Source organism: Cynoglossus semilaevis, chromosome 12, assembly GCF_000523025.1.
Source record: "Cynoglossus semilaevis isolate Cse_v1.0 chromosome 12, Cse_v1.0, whole genome shotgun sequence".
NCBI classification, from domain to species: domain Eukaryota; kingdom Metazoa; phylum Chordata; class Actinopteri; order Pleuronectiformes; family Cynoglossidae; genus Cynoglossus; species Cynoglossus semilaevis.
The window spans coordinates 14,428,869-14,446,280 of NC_024318.1; the positions used below are offsets into that span (position 1 = coordinate 14,428,869).

At 41.5% G+C, this 17,412-nt stretch overlaps 2 protein-coding genes across 2 annotated transcripts in view; both read left to right on the forward strand.

Annotated features, from left to right (window-relative positions):
• abraxas2 (abraxas 2, BRISC complex subunit) overlaps positions 1 to 4,714 on the forward strand; it is a 7,819-nt gene extending 3,105 nt beyond the window's left edge. Inside the window, 4 exon segments of the mRNA XM_008322409.3 lie at positions 1 to 57; positions 768 to 852; positions 947 to 1,064; positions 1,248 to 4,714. The exon segment at positions 1 to 57 is cut by the window's left edge and continues 34 nt beyond it. Of these exon segments, the coding sequence (XP_008320631.1) occupies positions 1 to 57; positions 768 to 852; positions 947 to 1,064; positions 1,248 to 1,801 (814 nt within the window). The 3' untranslated portion in view covers positions 1,802 to 4,714.
• Positions 4,715 to 5,525: 811 nt separating this feature from the next.
• The window catches only part of zranb1b (zinc finger, RAN-binding domain containing 1b), a 14,811-nt gene continuing 2,924 nt past the window's right edge, over positions 5,526 to 17,412 (forward strand). Inside the window, exons 1-9 of the mRNA XM_025061196.1 lie at positions 5,526 to 6,127; positions 7,910 to 8,357; positions 8,655 to 9,318; positions 13,493 to 13,680; positions 14,537 to 14,690; positions 15,435 to 15,506; positions 15,738 to 15,936; positions 16,091 to 16,211; positions 16,817 to 16,946. Coding sequence (XP_024916964.1) covers positions 7,995 to 8,357; positions 8,655 to 9,318; positions 13,493 to 13,680; positions 14,537 to 14,690; positions 15,435 to 15,506; positions 15,738 to 15,936; positions 16,091 to 16,211; positions 16,817 to 16,946 — 1,891 coding nt within the window. The 5' untranslated portion in view covers positions 5,526 to 6,127; positions 7,910 to 7,994. The remainder of the gene's footprint in view (positions 6,128 to 7,909; positions 8,358 to 8,654; positions 9,319 to 13,492; positions 13,681 to 14,536; positions 14,691 to 15,434; positions 15,507 to 15,737; positions 15,937 to 16,090; positions 16,212 to 16,816; positions 16,947 to 17,412) is intronic.

Sequence of the window (17,412 nt, forward strand, 5' to 3'; positions counted from 1 at the left end):
AGTCTCCTCAGTGCCCAACACCTCAATCAACTATGCCAAGGTCATCAAGGAGCATGGGTACGTCTACGTCTTAGCCTCGTTTCATCAGTTTAAAACCCTAAAAATGCATTCCTTTTTGTTCACTTGGAGCTTAACCTTGACTTCACTGTTTTTTTCTTCTTCCTCATACCCCAGATGACATCCTGGTTCACTCTTTGATTCCCTGTCTAAAATTCTTTGCAGTGAGAATTTAGTAAACACATGGTTTAACTGTTATCGTTTCTCTGCTGTTCATCCAGTGTGTTTTTGCCCGTGTCTAAACTTACAGTCTATGCTTCTGTTTGAATAGTTTAATACTCTGTCTAAGAATAATTTACACAGGAAGAATTTAAAGGATTTAGGGCATTGGGCTTGTGATCAGAGGACTGCCGGTTGGAATCCCATGACCAGCAGGACTGTGGTGTGTTAAGTAAGCACCAAAAATGTCGCTACTTACAGGGAGCAGCCCACCGCTCCTGCGTGTGTGCTGTGGATCAGAGAGCAACGTTTTGTTCTTGTGATGGGATTCAGTTGTACAGAGCAGCTGCACGTGGTTGAAGACATATCTTTAGCAGCAGCTGCTGCTTACACTTAAAAAAGGAAATACATTGGAAAAGATCAAAAGTCTAATCACTGATAAGCATAGGCAATGAGTCAACTTTTCCATTTGAAACGTGTGTGTCTCTGTTAGCATTTCCTTATCTGGTGGCTAGATTGCTTGAGCCTGTGCTTGTCAAATCTTCTTTTAGGGCTGAATTCTTTGACAAAGATGGTGTGATGAAGGATATCCGAACAATATTTCAAGTCTACAGCGCACTGCAAGATAAAGTCCAGGTGGGCCGAATGACAGCATTCTGAGTTGAACATTTGTTCTTCAGATGTCATTACGTGTGTGTGGTGAATTTTTATATACCTGTGTCCCTTTAAGGCTGTGTGTGGGGATGTAGAACAAAGTGAACGCGTCAAAGAGAAAATTCAAGAAGATGTAAAAAAACTCAAGCAACAAATCACTCTCAGGAAACGCAAGACAGCAGAGGAGGAGAAGAGTATGTATCTGTTCACACATGAGAATTAAAATTAACAGAAAAACAAACCTTAACAATTAAGGTCAGACTTAATATGTCTCTCCACATAAGCAAGATAATTTTCAATTAAGACCAAAAATATGTTGTCCTACCTTAAGATGCTTTACATTTTCACCCGCTGAAGTTCTTCCCTTTTCTACACAGGGCTCCGAGAGGCACAAAACTCCGATTTAGTTTCTACTGGAGAGGAAAACACTGAGCTGTCTGAAGCTTCCCTTCTGTCCAGGATGTCCTTCCATACACCGTCTGCACCAGAGCGCCCCAGTACCTCACCTAACCCACCACCTTATGCTGACCTCTTGATGCAGGACGACTCTCTACCCTCGTCTTCTTCACCGCCCACCAGCGCTGCTCTCCTGCCCCGGCCCCAGGCTGTGGGCTCACCTGGACACCCTACACCTGGCCCACTAGGTATGGTCCTGGGCCTCGGGCTCGGCCTAGGCGCCAGCTCCAATTCTGTTACTACTCCCAGCAGCCCGTACCTGGGTAACGGTGACGGATCGAGCTCAGATTCATTAGACAGACAGGCGGCAGGGCAGGAGGATGACGACGACGATGAAGACGAAGACAGTAGCGAATATGAGAATCTTGTGAGTGAAACAGCTCATCTGCCAATTGTCGCTGCCAGCACTTTAACTCAAGGACGGCCGGCTGCCCTTGGACCTGATGGGGACTCTCGAGGCTCACAGACCACATAGAAGCATGCCACAGGGCGTGGAGGGGACAAACATATAAGTGAGGCACCTGGAGAGGTGGAAATAGTAAGCAATCAAAGTTGAGACAAATGTAGACAAAGGAAGTGCCAGTCCTGAGAGCATAAGGCATGTACAATTCGTGTCCCACCGTGTGAATTTCTTCTTGTCTTAGTCCAATCTCCATTTTTCTTGGGGAAACCTTGCCAGGCTTCACAAGCTTACCAGACATGTCTCACTGTCAGAGGGTTGACTGTTTTCATTATTGTTCTTTTTGGGATGAGGTGTTTTTTTTTCTTCTTCTGTTCTTCAGTGTGGTTTTGCATGGTTTCAGGGTTAAGGGTGGATATTGGATCACGATGTATGCCAACTGGTTGGCAAGGCCACTGACCTAAAGACAAAGCCTTCTCCACTTCTGCTGTTTGTTTTTGTTTTGCTCAACAACACTCAGCACCAACAGTTTCTTTACATTTTGCACTATATTTTGCCATTTTCCAAACACACATAATCAAAGAAAAACATTGGGAGAGTTATTTATGGCCTTCGGTTTCTATTCTAATTTACTAGGCAATTGGTGAACTTGTTTATTTTTAATTTGAAATAAGAATTTTATATATATAAATATATATAATGTTATTTGTCATGACTTTTTCAGTCTCAAGGCAAGAATTGTCTAAATAAATGGTGACTAGATTGCAACAATTTACTTACCACTTCTATAATCGGTGCTATATATACAGTATATAGGCACATTAACACGTAAACTAATTTAAAAGACAATAGTGTCATTGTCTAATTCTTATTTGATAACACTTGAGCTTATATGTGCTTTGCTGCTCTTAACAAAAATAACTAAGGTTTCTTTATGATTATTGTGCTATACCAATGCTTTCATGTTGTGCCATTTAAGTTAGTCCTCAGTGACAACCCTGAGCCAAACTCGGCTTAGCTTTTGTGCATTGTACAGGGTTTACAGGGCAAACGAAACAAAATGTACTATAGCTTTACTAACTACACGCTTATGGTTCACTCTCCGCCGCGTCTGCTGCGGTGACACTGAGAGCTGCCACTAAAACAGCATTTGTCTACAGTCCATGTAAAATCAGGCTGCTACTATCTTGTCCCGATTGTCTCTAATACTACTGATAGTTGTCCTTACTAGTTTAAGCACATGTCTTGTTCTCTATCAAAGCTGCATCAAAGGGCCAACGCCGCCTCTGGCGTTTGCATTTTAACCTCGAAAGCAAGAGCAGGCCATTACCTTCCTGTATCTGTGTAGCTGACAGCAGACCTTGCGTATTGTAACCTGGTTGGGTCACTGCTCTGAGTGGACCTGGACAATGTGATGACATTACGACTTCTCTTCTGTGTACTGTGCCTTTCACTCAGGGTAGTTTATTTTTGCATAAAGTCCACACGTGTTGTGTTTCCAATAACTGACTGTCTGGGATTCCCTTCCACTCATCCCTCTCCTCAAGGTGTTCTCTTCTGTGCCTGAAACAGTCTTCTCCTCTTTCTAAAGCTTGGACAGGATTACATCTGTGATATTTCTTACTGCATCATTTAACTAAAAACAGATCGAATGAAATGTCATCAATTGGAATTCATTTGAATGCAGGGAGCCTTGATGTAAGTCAACAGTAATGGCAGAATCAATGGGATGTTTTCAAAAGTCTATTTAAGTTTAAGGCAGTGGTTCTCAGACTTTTTAAGTCAATCCCCACTTAAAACAAGTTGGGATTTTTAAGCTATTTCCTTAAACAACTTGTGGACATAAAAATGCATAATTCCACATCCCAATTATTTTTTTAAACCAACTGAGGTGAGGATTTTCCAGGTACAGGATTTCGACACCCTTTTTTGTTGCATGAATTAGGCATTTTCAATCCAGATCGTTTTGTATTCAGCATGAACTGATGTTTGCTGTGCACGTGCAAGCCAAGACACTTTTTGTGAGGAGAGGCTTCACCTAGTAAACAAGCCCTACTTTATTCAAACAAGTGTGTAATATGTATTGGGTTTTTTCTTTTTTTTAATCCTTTGTTTATTTTAATTGCCCTGTTGTGTAATAGGTCACAGATTGACTGGCACTCATAAGTCATTGTGTAACTACTATAAGTAATGAAATAACACAACTGTAAAAGAAATGACAAAATCAATGTTGTAGAAATACTGATTCTATGGAATATAATCAGCACATAAAGAATTTATAACATGCGAGGCATACGGTAGCATTTAAACAGCACTTAATGTCTGACCTTGTCTCAGTTTGAGTGTTGTGACATGAAGCAGCAATTCTCAGTGTCAGTCCTCACTTTTAAATATGCTCTGCTATGTTATTGCTTGAGTCTTACTTTCTGGCATTCACAGGTTTAACCACGAAGAGGGTGGCAGAATAAAAACCAGTAACACTCCACCACCGAAGGTCTCTGGTATATAAGAGGACCATCGTACAAATATACATCAGTTACCCTATTCAAATGGATTATCCATTTATTCCCCCTGTGGACTATTGCAACATTGACACATCCCTGTAGCGCAACGTCCAGTAGACAGCTGAAAATCAGTTTTCACCTGATTCTGTATGCTTGATGATAGTAGACAGAATACTTGTTTGAATGAGCACAGAGTATATGGTAATAACAGTTGAGGAGGGAAGTAATAAATGAGACATGCTTATGTTATACAATGGTGCTCTGTTTTCTTCTTAAACTGACTAACTTCAAAGGTAGGTGTATGTGCTTTAAAATGACTTCACAGAGAAGATTTGACTCTACAGAGGTTGAGCAATATACTTAATACAATACGTGTATAGTATGTGTGTTACTTAATATATATTAAGTTAACTTATACACATTTATAGTGTTAAGCCTTTACAGCCGTGATATACTTCAAATAAAAATTAAGAATTGCCTAACACTTTAGTTGTTGATGCAATGACAATACATCATGTATAGTTTTTTTTTCTGATGTCCTGGTTTGTTCTTGATAGCCTCCCTTTATCAGAAATCTCATAACAGATTTGATGAAATAGAAGTACAGGCTCTGATGAGCGATCAATGACAGATAATGGTATTTAAGTTGTTTTCAGCATTGTTACATTAAAGGAATTACCTCAATGCTGAGAAGCGTGGTTGGTATGGTGTTGATATATATATATATTAACTTTTAATATGTCCCTGAAAATGCAGCCTCTAAACTAAAAGACCTTTGCTCATATTTTAGTGGGAATGTAGTTATCCCCAGGACTGAGGGCTGATTAAGCAATAGCAATAAGCAATAGCAATATGTAAAAAAAATTGCTTAAATTTTTGTCACCATGTAGTTTCTTGCAAAAATCTATAATAAATTAGGTAAAACAAACTATTTGTAACGAGCCTGACAACTTCAAAAATTCGTTGGTAGGTTCAAAGCAATCTGAAAAAATTACTCTGAAACAGACATTGACGCTGCAGACGGTTCTGTGGACGTATATTTCATTGATGAGCAGGTTATTTTATTGCAAATTCAGAATTCAATTCAGCAAAATTAAGAATTCAATTCAATGACCGTGTGTATATCGGCCAATGATAACAATAGTGATAATAATGACAGTTACAATTCAAATCTTTGAAGCGTTGCTCCAGCTGTCATATGTTACTGCAGAATCGACTTGCTGCAGTATTTTTCGATGACATCATCCCTTTTACCCTTTGAGGACACTACGTGGGAACTGGCCGATGACGCAACGAGTCGCGAATTCAGAAGAAACAAATCTAATTTTAACGCAGTAGGATCGTCGAGAAAAAAAAGTCTTCTAACCGAATTGTTTTTCATTGTGACTAAGGTATCTGTTTTGGTTCAACTGAGCCCTTTAACAGTATGAATGAGAGACAGGAATTTCGATTGGTCGTTGTCCAGGGATATACAAAAAGCAGCCAATCACAATATGCGGCAGATTCAGGTGGTAAATCCTGATCCCGCCTCTCTCACTGTAGCGACCCATAGTGCTCTGCTCTGTATTTTTCTGCCTCCCTCAGTCGAAAGCTTTCACTGTGCCGCCATTAAAGCCCTTCAGCTTCGCATTTGGAAAAGGGGAAAGGGGCAAAATGATTTAAGGCGTTAAAGAAAAATACGGACGAGGGACGGGAGCAGGGGTGGGGGGTTCTGTGCTCCGCGGAATTTATGGATGGACCTCGGATTGGACTTTAATATGCGGCTTGTCACGGCCAAGTGAGAGAAGCCTGAGTTCGGATTTGAGTGGGTTCTTGTGGTCGGGGGGGCGGGGGAGCTCCGGGAAGCTCCGTTTGTTTTGGCCGTGGTGTGAAAGTAAGGAGTGTAAACACAGCTAAGGTAAGGCTTTTTTTACCGACACTTCGGCACACTCTATACGGGCCTTTCAAACGGTTGCAGGCGACTAGCTGACAAACATTATCCTCGTAAGGCTGTCGAGCAAACAGAGCTAACATTGCTATAAGTCCTCTGTGACAACCTAACGACCGTAGTGTAGGCTTCACGAAACACAACGAAAAATACATCGTGTTATGTTTACACTTGATGTAGCCGTAGCTGCTAGTTCATTAGTAAATACCAATAATAGGTGACAGGAGCGATGCTAGAAAATGTTAGTCTTAATGATAGAATATAATGAAAACCTAAATCATAGTTTTCATTATATAATTTTGACGAGGCGTAGACAATATTTTTGTAAACAACTGTTTTCATCATTGGTATCACTACAGATAGAGGTGCTGTTTTTCTGAAGAGCACAATCACAAACAAAAAAATTAATTTCGGTTTTTCTACTGTTCATGTAGATACTAAGTCAAGTCACCAAGACATCCAAACCAAACACTTTTCTCTAAACCTGACCAAACAGGCTAGGTACAGATATGCATACCTAAATCTATTTGCCCTTTTTGCTTTTCAGTGGGATGTCTAGCAAAATAATACATTTGTTTTGATACTACATTCAAGGTCTCGTAACAATGATATTGGTATTAGGAAGAGGCACTGACTACAGGGTAGACAGATGACCTGTCAATAAAAAAATGATATTGGTATTAGGAAGAGGCACTAACTACAGGGTAGACTGTCAATAGAATAAAATAATACATAAGGTAGAATTGCATGTAATATCATTGCACCTTTACATACATATACTTAAAATATGTATTTGGGAGAGAGCTGTGAAATGTAATTACATAATTGTATATTGTTTATAGATATTTATTTGTATAAAAAATTATCGTTGATTATCCTTCACTATTATTTTGTTATAATTAGTAATATTTTATTATTTTGGCATCTGTGAGGCATCATTGTTGTTAAAAGCTGAAAATGTTATTTTAACTAAATGCTGAGCTGACAAAATCAATTGAAAGCATCTACCAGTGAAGGACAAAACATGTTAACTATCAAAATTGGAAATTGTCTGAGCATTTTTACCCAAAGTCACACTACCCTTCCTAAACATATTTATTTAGACATTTTAGTCATGATAGCCACAATAACATTGCCTATAACAAAGATTATATTCTACCATCCTAATTTCCTTTCTTGGAGTAGGCAGATCCAAGAGGAGATGGAATAACAAAAACTTCAGCTTCATATGTAGGTGATGGGGCAAATACAGTTTCAGTGCATCATTAAGTGTCTCACCAGTCACATGGCTCCCTGTTAGGTGTCTGGTTTCATCTGCCCTTGCCTCCTGTTACTCAGCAGGGTTCTAGGACACATTTCTACACAGTATGTATGTGTTTAAAACCAGAGTCCTCGTGCAGGATAATTGTCCTATTTTGCGTCTTGCATCTGCAGGAGTCTCTTCATAATGTGCTCCTTTCGAGTTTAACCATAGTGAAGAAGTCAGACCCAGTGTACACAGCACTGTATATTATTGGATGTGTCAGACACTGAATGGTTCAACTGCTGAACTGCACAGATGGCTCTAATAAAGATTGCTTTGTGTTTTGTATCTCACTGCCTTTCTTGAGAGCTATACAGCTAAAGACGTTTCAAGAATTGGTCCTAATATGTTTTTTGATAATGTAGAGTCGAGAAATTTAATATATTTACAACATAACCGCACACGATTTTTTGCTGAAACACTGCTTTTTTGTCTTCTTGGTGAACCAGTGCTGTGTGACCTCCTTGAGAGTGGATCTGCCGTACTGAGAGCCCCTCTAAACGGCAGGAAGCTTCCTTCAGTGGCGGTGCGACGATGACTGAGCTGGTTGCCAAGTGGGCCTGTGAATACTGCACATACGAGAACTGGCCGTCAGCTATCAAGTGCACCATGTGCCGCGCTCAGAGGCCCAGTGGGGGTGCCATCATTACTGAGGAGCCCTTTAAGAGCAGCCCTTCTCTGGATGCGAGTCTGCATCAGTGGGACCCAGCAGGCTTCAGCAACAGCCCTCCCCAAGGGGGCTCCAGCTTACTCATCTGTCCAGATTCTAGTGCCCGACCCCGTGTCCGCATTGCTGACGTACCTGAAACTAGTAGCAAGTGGTCATGTCACATGTGTACCTACCTAAACTGGCCTCGGGCCATTCGTTGTACTCAGTGCCTGTGCCAGAGACAGCATGCTCAACACCAACAACAACACCAACAACAACTGCAACACCAGCAGCAGCAGCAACAACAACAACAACAACAACAGCAGCAGCAGCAACAGCAACAACAACAACAACAACAACAGCAGCAGCAGCAACAACAACAACAACAACCGCAGCAGCAGCAGCAACAACAACAACAACAACAGCAGCAGCAGCAACAACAACAACAACAACCGCAGCAGCAGCAGCAACAACAACAACAACAACAACAGCAGCAGCAGCAACAGCAACAACAACAACAACAACCACAACAGCAGCAGCAGCAGCAACCACAACAACAACAACAACAACAGCAGCAGCAGCAACAACAACAACAACAACGACAGCAGCAGCAGCATGGGCAACATGCAGCACATCAAGGACATCATACACAGCAGCCACGCAGCCCCACAGAATCACCCCATACCTCAGGCTCTGGTTGTCGCCCTCCTCCGGTGGCTACCACAACAGATCCCTGTGAGGAATATAATGACCGAAACAGGCTTAACACTCATGTACTGCACTGGCCATGTACTGCTTGTACATATGAGAACTGGGCCAAGGCACAGAAGTGTGTGGTGTGTGACCACCCCAGGCCAAACAGTTTGCTTGCTGATCCGATTGAACTGGCGTCAGAACCTGAGAGCCAACAACCTTCCTCAATACTAAATGAACAGGATAGAGACAACAGGAGGGGGGTTGTTGGACTTGTGGTTGGACAAGGCGTTGGGAATATAGTTGGGGGACTTGGAGGTTGTAGTAGCAGCCAAAGGAGATCTCCACCAACATCAAAACGGGAATCAGAGATGAACATGGACTTTCAAAGGATTGAATTGGCCTCCGGAGCTGGAGTAGGGAGCCAAGAGGAGTTGGAGGTCGATTTCAAAAAACTGAAGCAGATAAAGAACAGAATGAGAAGGACTGATTGGCTCTTTCTCAATGCTTGTGTTGGTAAGTGTCAAAAATATAGTTGTTTTCTTTTCATTGTAGTTCTTTACCACTACTTGCCAGTAGTCGCAAGTAGGTGGTGATGGGTTAAGTTTTAAATGATGAAGAGCAAGACTTTTTTTTTTCAGGTATTCCCAGAGGAATTATTACTGTCTTGAGGTCATTTGTTTGAATCATTTTCTTTGCCAAGCATAGGTGATTCAGATTCCTAATCTGATGGTCTGGATTTATATAATATATATATAATACTTCGTAGATATGCTCAGAAAAATATTTTACATTGCATGGGGATAGAAAAAAGACAGCTGTTAAAAATAAGAATAAAAAATATTTTATATAAAATGTTATATATATATATATATTATAAAAATATTTAAAGGTCGTGAAGGTGTTTTGTCATCATCTCACTCCGGCCCTTTTTTTCTTCCTCACTTTAAGATGTATACATGACAAACACAACCACACATTCCTTGCAAACAGTAAATTTTCCATGTATTTATTTTTCCTATAAATCATTTGTAGTGATTTATTAAGAGATTTATCAGTGTGTACTCTACCTCAAAGTCTGAATGTCAAAGTAAATGTCACTGCAGATAATTTCCCTCTGGTCTAACACTGTGCCCATAAGTGCCTGGTAAACACCCTCCCTCTCTGCACTCCTTCTACCCCTAAAAGCCAAGTTACATTATGTTATAAAAATGGATGTGGCTGGTTAAAAAGTATTTTATCATCAGTCCAACTTACTTTACTGAGTGATCCTTTAAAAATGTATTTCAGTTACAGCTGTTTGCCAAGTTCAGTTCTATCTATGACTACAACGGGTTCATCAATGTTTTACACTTAGCTAAAATCATTCTAATCTATACATTTTTCAGGATACAATTTCTCTGTCAATGACGTAGAGACATGGATGTTTTTAAACAGTTACCGGAGCTCCTGTTCCACACTTGAGTTTCCCCAAAGGACCCTATTTGCCCTGAAAATAGCGTAACTTGTGCAACAGCCACAAAAAACAAACAAACTGAAAAGCCCTTTGCCCCTGCATTGTACCTGACCCCAGGTCAGCTAATCTTAATTCATGTTGCGCACACATACAGTGTTTGTGAAGGAATGCTGCAAGGTACACGGGTCCAAGTATTACGCTGGTGTCAAACTTCAAACAGGTGCATTAATATGACATGACAGTATACATTCCACATACTAACAACATACCCTCAGTGGTATAATATTCAGCATGTACCATTTCATGCTCAACACCAACGATAGTTGCAACAACAACAACAGCAGCAGCAGTAGCAGCAGCATGGGCGACATGCAACACACACAGGACATCATACACAGCAGCTCCACAAAATCCCAGAATGCAGCAGTGAGAGCAGCAGCAGGAACTCGCATGTGACAGAAGAGGTTCCTTCTCACTGCTCACCGTGTCTGGCCTAATTTACATATGGTTTTTATAGCAAATGCTTTCATGAAAAATGATTACCCACAATTCATCCGAGTAAAAGACAAGCAAAAGAGTCAAACAACAGTGACACATCCACAGGCTGAGCAAAGCAAAACAAATGCTTGTACAACTACAAGCTCGAGAAGCAGACACAGTGACTGAAGGTTTAATCCTGACGCTCAACAATGCATCACTTTATCCAAGAAGCAGTGTAATATATATTTTTTTGCAAGCTAACTAAAAAAATATTTTATTTAGAGCCTAATTATGTAAATATTAACCACTGCTACTGCAGGGCAGATTCTTTTAAGGGTGTTGAGAAGCTGTAGCTTTATTTTGTGTTCAGACCATCAAGATTAAAATACTTGGCACAATCCATTGGCTAGGGCTATTGTAAAATAGCTTTTTAACAGACTCAAAGTGAAGAATAATATTTTTCTTCAGATAACTTTTGTCTGCAATCTAGATTTTTCTTTTGTCCAGAGAGGTCTGAAGTCTGCGTTATCTTAGTCTGAAAGAATTAGGATATCTTCTGGATTACCGTGATAAACTAGATAAACTTCTCAAGTCCTTCTGTTAACTCATGGATACCTGAATGAGACGCAGCTCCAAGTGTCTCCTACAGTGTTTCTGTGCAAGGAAACAGGAGCCAGGTCAGAGGAAGAGCATGTGAGCCTGAGGAGAATGTGCAAATGCCAAACAATCCTGTGTCCTACTTTCAGTAAGGTGATAGTATTGACTTGGATTGAGTTATACGAGTTACCTTTATATGTAATACTTGGTCTAAGAAGGTATGCACAAAATGTCAATATCAAAGCAAAATATTAGCTTAAATAAATAATACCAATCAAATAAATTCAAGGTTTTCAATTGGATTGAAAATCTATGCAACTTGTTTTCTTTATCAAAGAGACTTATTGTCTTCCACAGAAAACCACCATCAGCAAATTCTTAAGCTGCATGTTCCTTTACAGAAAGGTTTCTGAACAAGAGAAAGTTTATGGTGGAAAACAGAGAATACAGTACTTGGTAACGCTGTGCTGAGCCATAGCCTCAGACAAGTTTGGCGACGGTGTCCCTCTGTGTGAAAAAGCCACCAGTGAACACCTGTTTGTATATTTGTTCTTGCACGGCTGAAGACTGTCAAATGTGGAGATAATATCATCGTCTGTAGTGTTGTGTTGAAAGTATCTGAGGAGCCTCTCTGTCACGCTGCAGTGCCATCATGTACTTCTGTTCCTGTGTTTCTACAGTGCTCGCCAGGCACAGCGAGTCTTTCCACCCACTCCGCATTTCTCTCACTATCACACAGATTATGCAGCTGAGTGTTATGTGTGGTCCTTTGACATGAGAAGAAGAGCTTAGCAGTACTTAATACTTAATGTACTATATATATATACTAGAAATGCTCAGGTTCTTATGGAGCTGTGTAGCATTAAAATGTAGCACTTTCCAATACTATTAATTTTGAAATGCAATTTATATAAAATGCATTAGAATGATAATAGATAATATTAACTGTAATTAAGTAACAATACCTAGCTTAAAGTCTATTCACGTAAAAGTACCCAACAAATCTACTTGAGTAAATGAAAAAATACTTAATTTAAAATTAACTATGAGTAAATGTTTAAATTTAGTTACTTTAAATTACTCGATGCAAAAAAGGACAAGGGTTTTCCATCCCCCTCCACGCAGCTCCCCCCCTTCCCAAAATCCTGTGCACCTGCCCTAACCCACACACGCCTCTGCAGTAAATGCATCTTCCGTGTGCTGATCGAATGTATTTCAAATCGTTATATTTTCACACGTTTTTAAAAAGGGCATTCGTAAATTCCATTCAAGTCTAGTCTAATACATCATTTAAGATGATTTCATTAGAGACGAACTGCAATTAAAATCATGCACTTTCTGACGTCACTGAAACGTTAGCATTGAAGCGAATATAACCGATATCACGAAGGCACATATTGCTTAACGGAAGAATGTTTTAACCAAACAATAAACACAAAGTTTGGGAAACACAGGAAAAAGCGCAGATACTCTACTTACCGCCTCGTGCGTTCGCTGGTTTGACGTGGAAGTTTCGACAGCGACAGCTCCGTCCACCAGGACAGGCACATTCTGCGCGATAAAGTTATTAAATCGTTTGCATTTGAAAACAAAGAGCTTTCTGAGATATGGCCAAAGATTTCCTTATCTTTCTGAGTCTTCAGCTCCACGATAGTTGTCTGCTTGGCAATCCTCAACCTCCATGTTTTGTTTGGGACCAGCCATCATCAAACGACAGGCGAGAGTTAGTCACCGTTATCCGCACGCCCACGCAATTAACGCAGGTGTTTTTCTGCGCATGTAATTATTTACTCAGTAGCGGGCTCTTTTCAAATGTAACAAAGTAAAATACTTGAGCCAAAAGGTACTTAAGTAAAAGTAAAATGACATTTTCCCAAAACTACTTAAAAATTACAAATTACTCCCAAAAACGACCATCCAAACACAAGAAAGAAAGAAGAAAAAGAATGACTATTTTTACTGGAATTTTTTTTTCTTTTTTTAAAAAAGCTTATTGTCAGTCAAAGTCTGCTTAACCAACATGTATGTGCATCCATTTTTCACAGCACTTTACAAAGTCAATGTCTTGCAGACGTTGAATAAAAACGCTCAGCACATATTGGTGTCAGCTGTCAGTCAGTGTTAAATATTTTCTCTTTCTTCCTCTTTGACTGACAGGTGTGGTAGAAGGCGACCTGGCTGCTGTGGAAGCCTACAAGACGTCAGGAGGCGACATTGCTCGACAGCTGACATCAGATGAAGTGCGTCTGCTAAATCGACCCTCGGCGTTTGATGACGGCTTCACGCTGGTTCACCTCGCCATCCGCTTCCAGAGGCAGGACATGCTGGCGGTGTTACTCACAGAGGTCAGTGGAGTTAACGGCACAGTTTTATATAAAAGAAAATGGCCAATATGTTTTAGCGGCGACAGATAATGAAGGCGATTTGTCATTTTGACAGATTATAATTCACACGATTGCTCTTTTAGTTGAAGCACAGACACAGACAGTTGTTATCTATCACTGCAACTTCGGGTTCAGCTATCGGCTGCACAGAAAGTCTCACTCCTCAGATATCAGTCCATCCAGGATTTAGCTTTTCCATTTACTTCAAAAGGCGGCAGGCAGCTCTCTTCAGGTGCTGGAGTCATAAATATTGTTTCCACTGTGTTACACACCGACCTGCTGAGACGAATGACAGTTACGGTCAAGGCAGTGTGCGTACCTTGATGTATCGGCCATCCTCTGTTGATGTCTCCACTGACTGAGTTTTTTTTTTTCTAATAGTTTTAAATGCATTAGAAACAGCAAATCTGAGATCACAGAGAGGAGACGCCCCGTTCTTTACAAATGTGGGTTGAAAGGAGAAAGAAATCTTTTATTTTGGCGTTTAATTCCATGCACACACTCCTGAACCGTCCTGGTTTTCTTACACAGGGGTCAGTGAGCGGCCACTGGGTCATTCCCACAGAAAATCAAATTAACTGACATGTGCTGGAACACTGAAGACCTTTTATCATATTTACCCAGAGGATGAGATTAGTCAGATATTTAGGTAAAACAAAAACTCAACTTAAATCAGCCAATCACCTTAGAGAACACTGATCTACTGTAGTGTCCAGTGAATCCACCTCATCCCAGCAAGCTTTGCTCTTTTGTTTACGTGTTGATTTTCAAATTCGGACGCCAGCGTCAGTTTCCCCTAATTGTCTCCTGTCCGCAGGTTTCTCAGCAGGCAGCTAAGTGTATCCCAGCCATGGTGTGTCCTGAACTGACGGAGCAGATCCGTCGTGAGGTGGCCGCCTCTCTTCACCAGCGCAAGGGAGACTTCACCTGTTATTTTCTCACTGACTTGGTCACCTTCACCCTACCTGCAGGTCTGCATTGCATCACCACACACACATACGCACACACACACACATATACACACGTGTGTGTGTAATTTCAGAAGAACCTGCATCTTCACAGTCGTGCCCTGTGGTTTACCCTGTGTGTGATACAACACTTGTTTACTTTACTTGTGGTGGAGGAAATTACACGTTGACATGTTTGGACAGAATGCTACAGTTGTGTCCCAGCTGCCAAAAGACAGCGGCTACTTCACGGACTGACTATTGTTGTCGCTGAACGCTGACCGTCGGCGCACGTCTCTGCTCGCAGCAGTCCTATATTTAGACTTTCTGTCAATTTCAGTCCTGAAAACTGTTTTCACCCAGTGCTGTTTCTGTGGAAATTTAAAGTGCGGAATGTTCGTTGTGGTCCCGTCTGCTGCCTGTAGCCGTGTGAAGGATTTTTGTTGTGCTCAGCGCTCAGAACAATGCAGACCTTGGCCGCGAGCCACTATAGAAAGCCACGTTGTTTGGTTCCACAAAGTCAAAGCGTCCATTTATTGCAGCAAAAGAATGAGCCGCTGTGTTCACGGGGAGCTCCGAGTATAGAGGGAAAACCAGAGGCTACTGTGGAAAGAACAAAACATGATGACCCAACCAAAACAAAGGTCAAATGTTAATGACCGGCGCAGTGTTAAGATGGGGTTTTCCCTTTCAGCCACTTCTCTCTACCACCTGCTCTGTTGATCCCTGTTGTTGTGTCATTCTAATTCTATGCTCAAATACTTCTAGACATCGAGGACCTGCCCCCAGCAGTTCAAGAAAAACTTTTTGATGAAGTTCTGGATAGAGACGTCCAAAAAGGTAAAAAAAAAAAAGTATTTTTGTACTTTTTGTACTTTTTTGCATTTTGAGCACCCACTGTGTACTGAGGGCTGTACACCTCCAACACCCAAACTGTCCTTTGAAATGTCAGTACACATCTTTAACCTGTAATTAATCCAGGATTCTGATGTGTTTCTTGTTTGCTCATCGTCATTGTGAGGTCAAAGTGTCAATACTCAACATTTCCTGTCCCCCTGTGGTCTTGTTCAGAACTTGAAGAGGAATCTCCCATCATCAACTGGTCCCTGGAGCTGGGGACGAGGTTAGACAGCCGACTGTATGCTCTCTGGAACCGAACGGCCGGGGACTGTTTGCTTGACTCGGTGTTGCAAGCCACGTGGGGCATCTACGACAAGGACTCGGTGTTGCGAAAGACCCTGCACGACAGCCTGCACGACTGTTCTCACTGGTCAGTCCTGTGGACGGAGGACAAGCAGAGCAGATTACAGCATGGATAGCATTCTGATAGTCCACTGAGTTTATTTCAGTATTTCATATATTTGTTATTTCCGCCAGCATTTCGAGTGTCTTAAACGCTGCGTTCACTTCCGTCCGATCTGCAGGTTTTACAGCCGCTGGAAGGAGTGGGAGTCGTGGTATTCCCAAAGCTTTGGGCTGCACTTTTCCCTGCGGGAAGAACAGTGGCAGGAAGACTGGGCTTTCATCCTCTCTTTGGCCAGTCAGGTATGTGCACAGCAAGGGAAGCAGGAGGAAAGAAGCTTGTTGTGTTGTAAACACGGCACACATAAGATACATGAATAATGTAAACAACTGCTGCGCTGACATCACAGGCGTACTTTGTGGCCGTTTTCATGTCCGTCTGAAGAAACCTGTGGGAAAACTGCATTAAAGATGCACCCGGCTGTGCTCCTGTCCTAATAAGTCTGGAGCAGTTTGGTTGCTAAGAGAGAAAAGAAAATCATTAGTGAGAATATTTTGATTGATGGTGGTTTGATTTATTGCAAAATAAATACAACACTAATTTGACCTTTGGACTGACTGTCAGGAAGGTCAAGTTGGTGTGTGCATCTCCGTTAGAAATACGTATGAAAGGTGCTTCATGTAGATGATGTTTTTTTTCCCATCAGTCATGTCTTCAGAAAGTGCATCGTTGTTGTCATCGGCGCTTCTCTTGGTGACTTCATAGACCAGGCATCTGGGCGTGTTGTTATTGCACTCGGGTGTGAAAGTTCAGCATTTGTCTGTTTTTCATGTGGGGAGTTTTCAGAGGTATCTTGGCAGAGGAAATCTTTTTTTTCCCTAATGTTATGTGTTTTTTCCCCCCACAGCCAGGATCCAGCTTGGAGCAGACGCACATTTTTGTTCTTGCACACATACTCCGCCGACCTATTATTGTCTACGGGGTGAAGTATTACAAAAGTTTCCGTGGTGAAACACTCGGCTACACCCGTTTTCAAGGTGAGTGTCTTCTCCTGCGACGCTGCTGTTGTTTCAGTCAAATGTCAGGTGTGGTCCAGCGGGTGTAGGAGGACTGGCCTTTGTTTTTTGTTTTTTTTAACAACCTCAAGCCTACACGTGTGTCTGCGTAACTGACATAACTGACATAACTGTGACCTGGCAGTGAGTGACATTTAGAGTCTCTGTGGGAAATCTTTAGAAAAAAGAGGCCTCATGAGAACGTAAAAAAAAAAAAGTTGCACACGCCCAAGTCCAGCCTCATTGGAACATATGTCAACCATCAGAACTCCAGAGTCCTACGGTGCTACGGTCCAACTTTACTGCCAGCAGTAAAACAGTCTGGAGTAACTTTGCCCTGTGAGTGAGGCAGAGGCAGAGGAGGATGAAAACACCGTGGACCGGCCAAGTGTTTGTGGTGAAGCCTGTCTGATGGATCAGAGATTTACTGTTGCCAAGAGCCAACCTA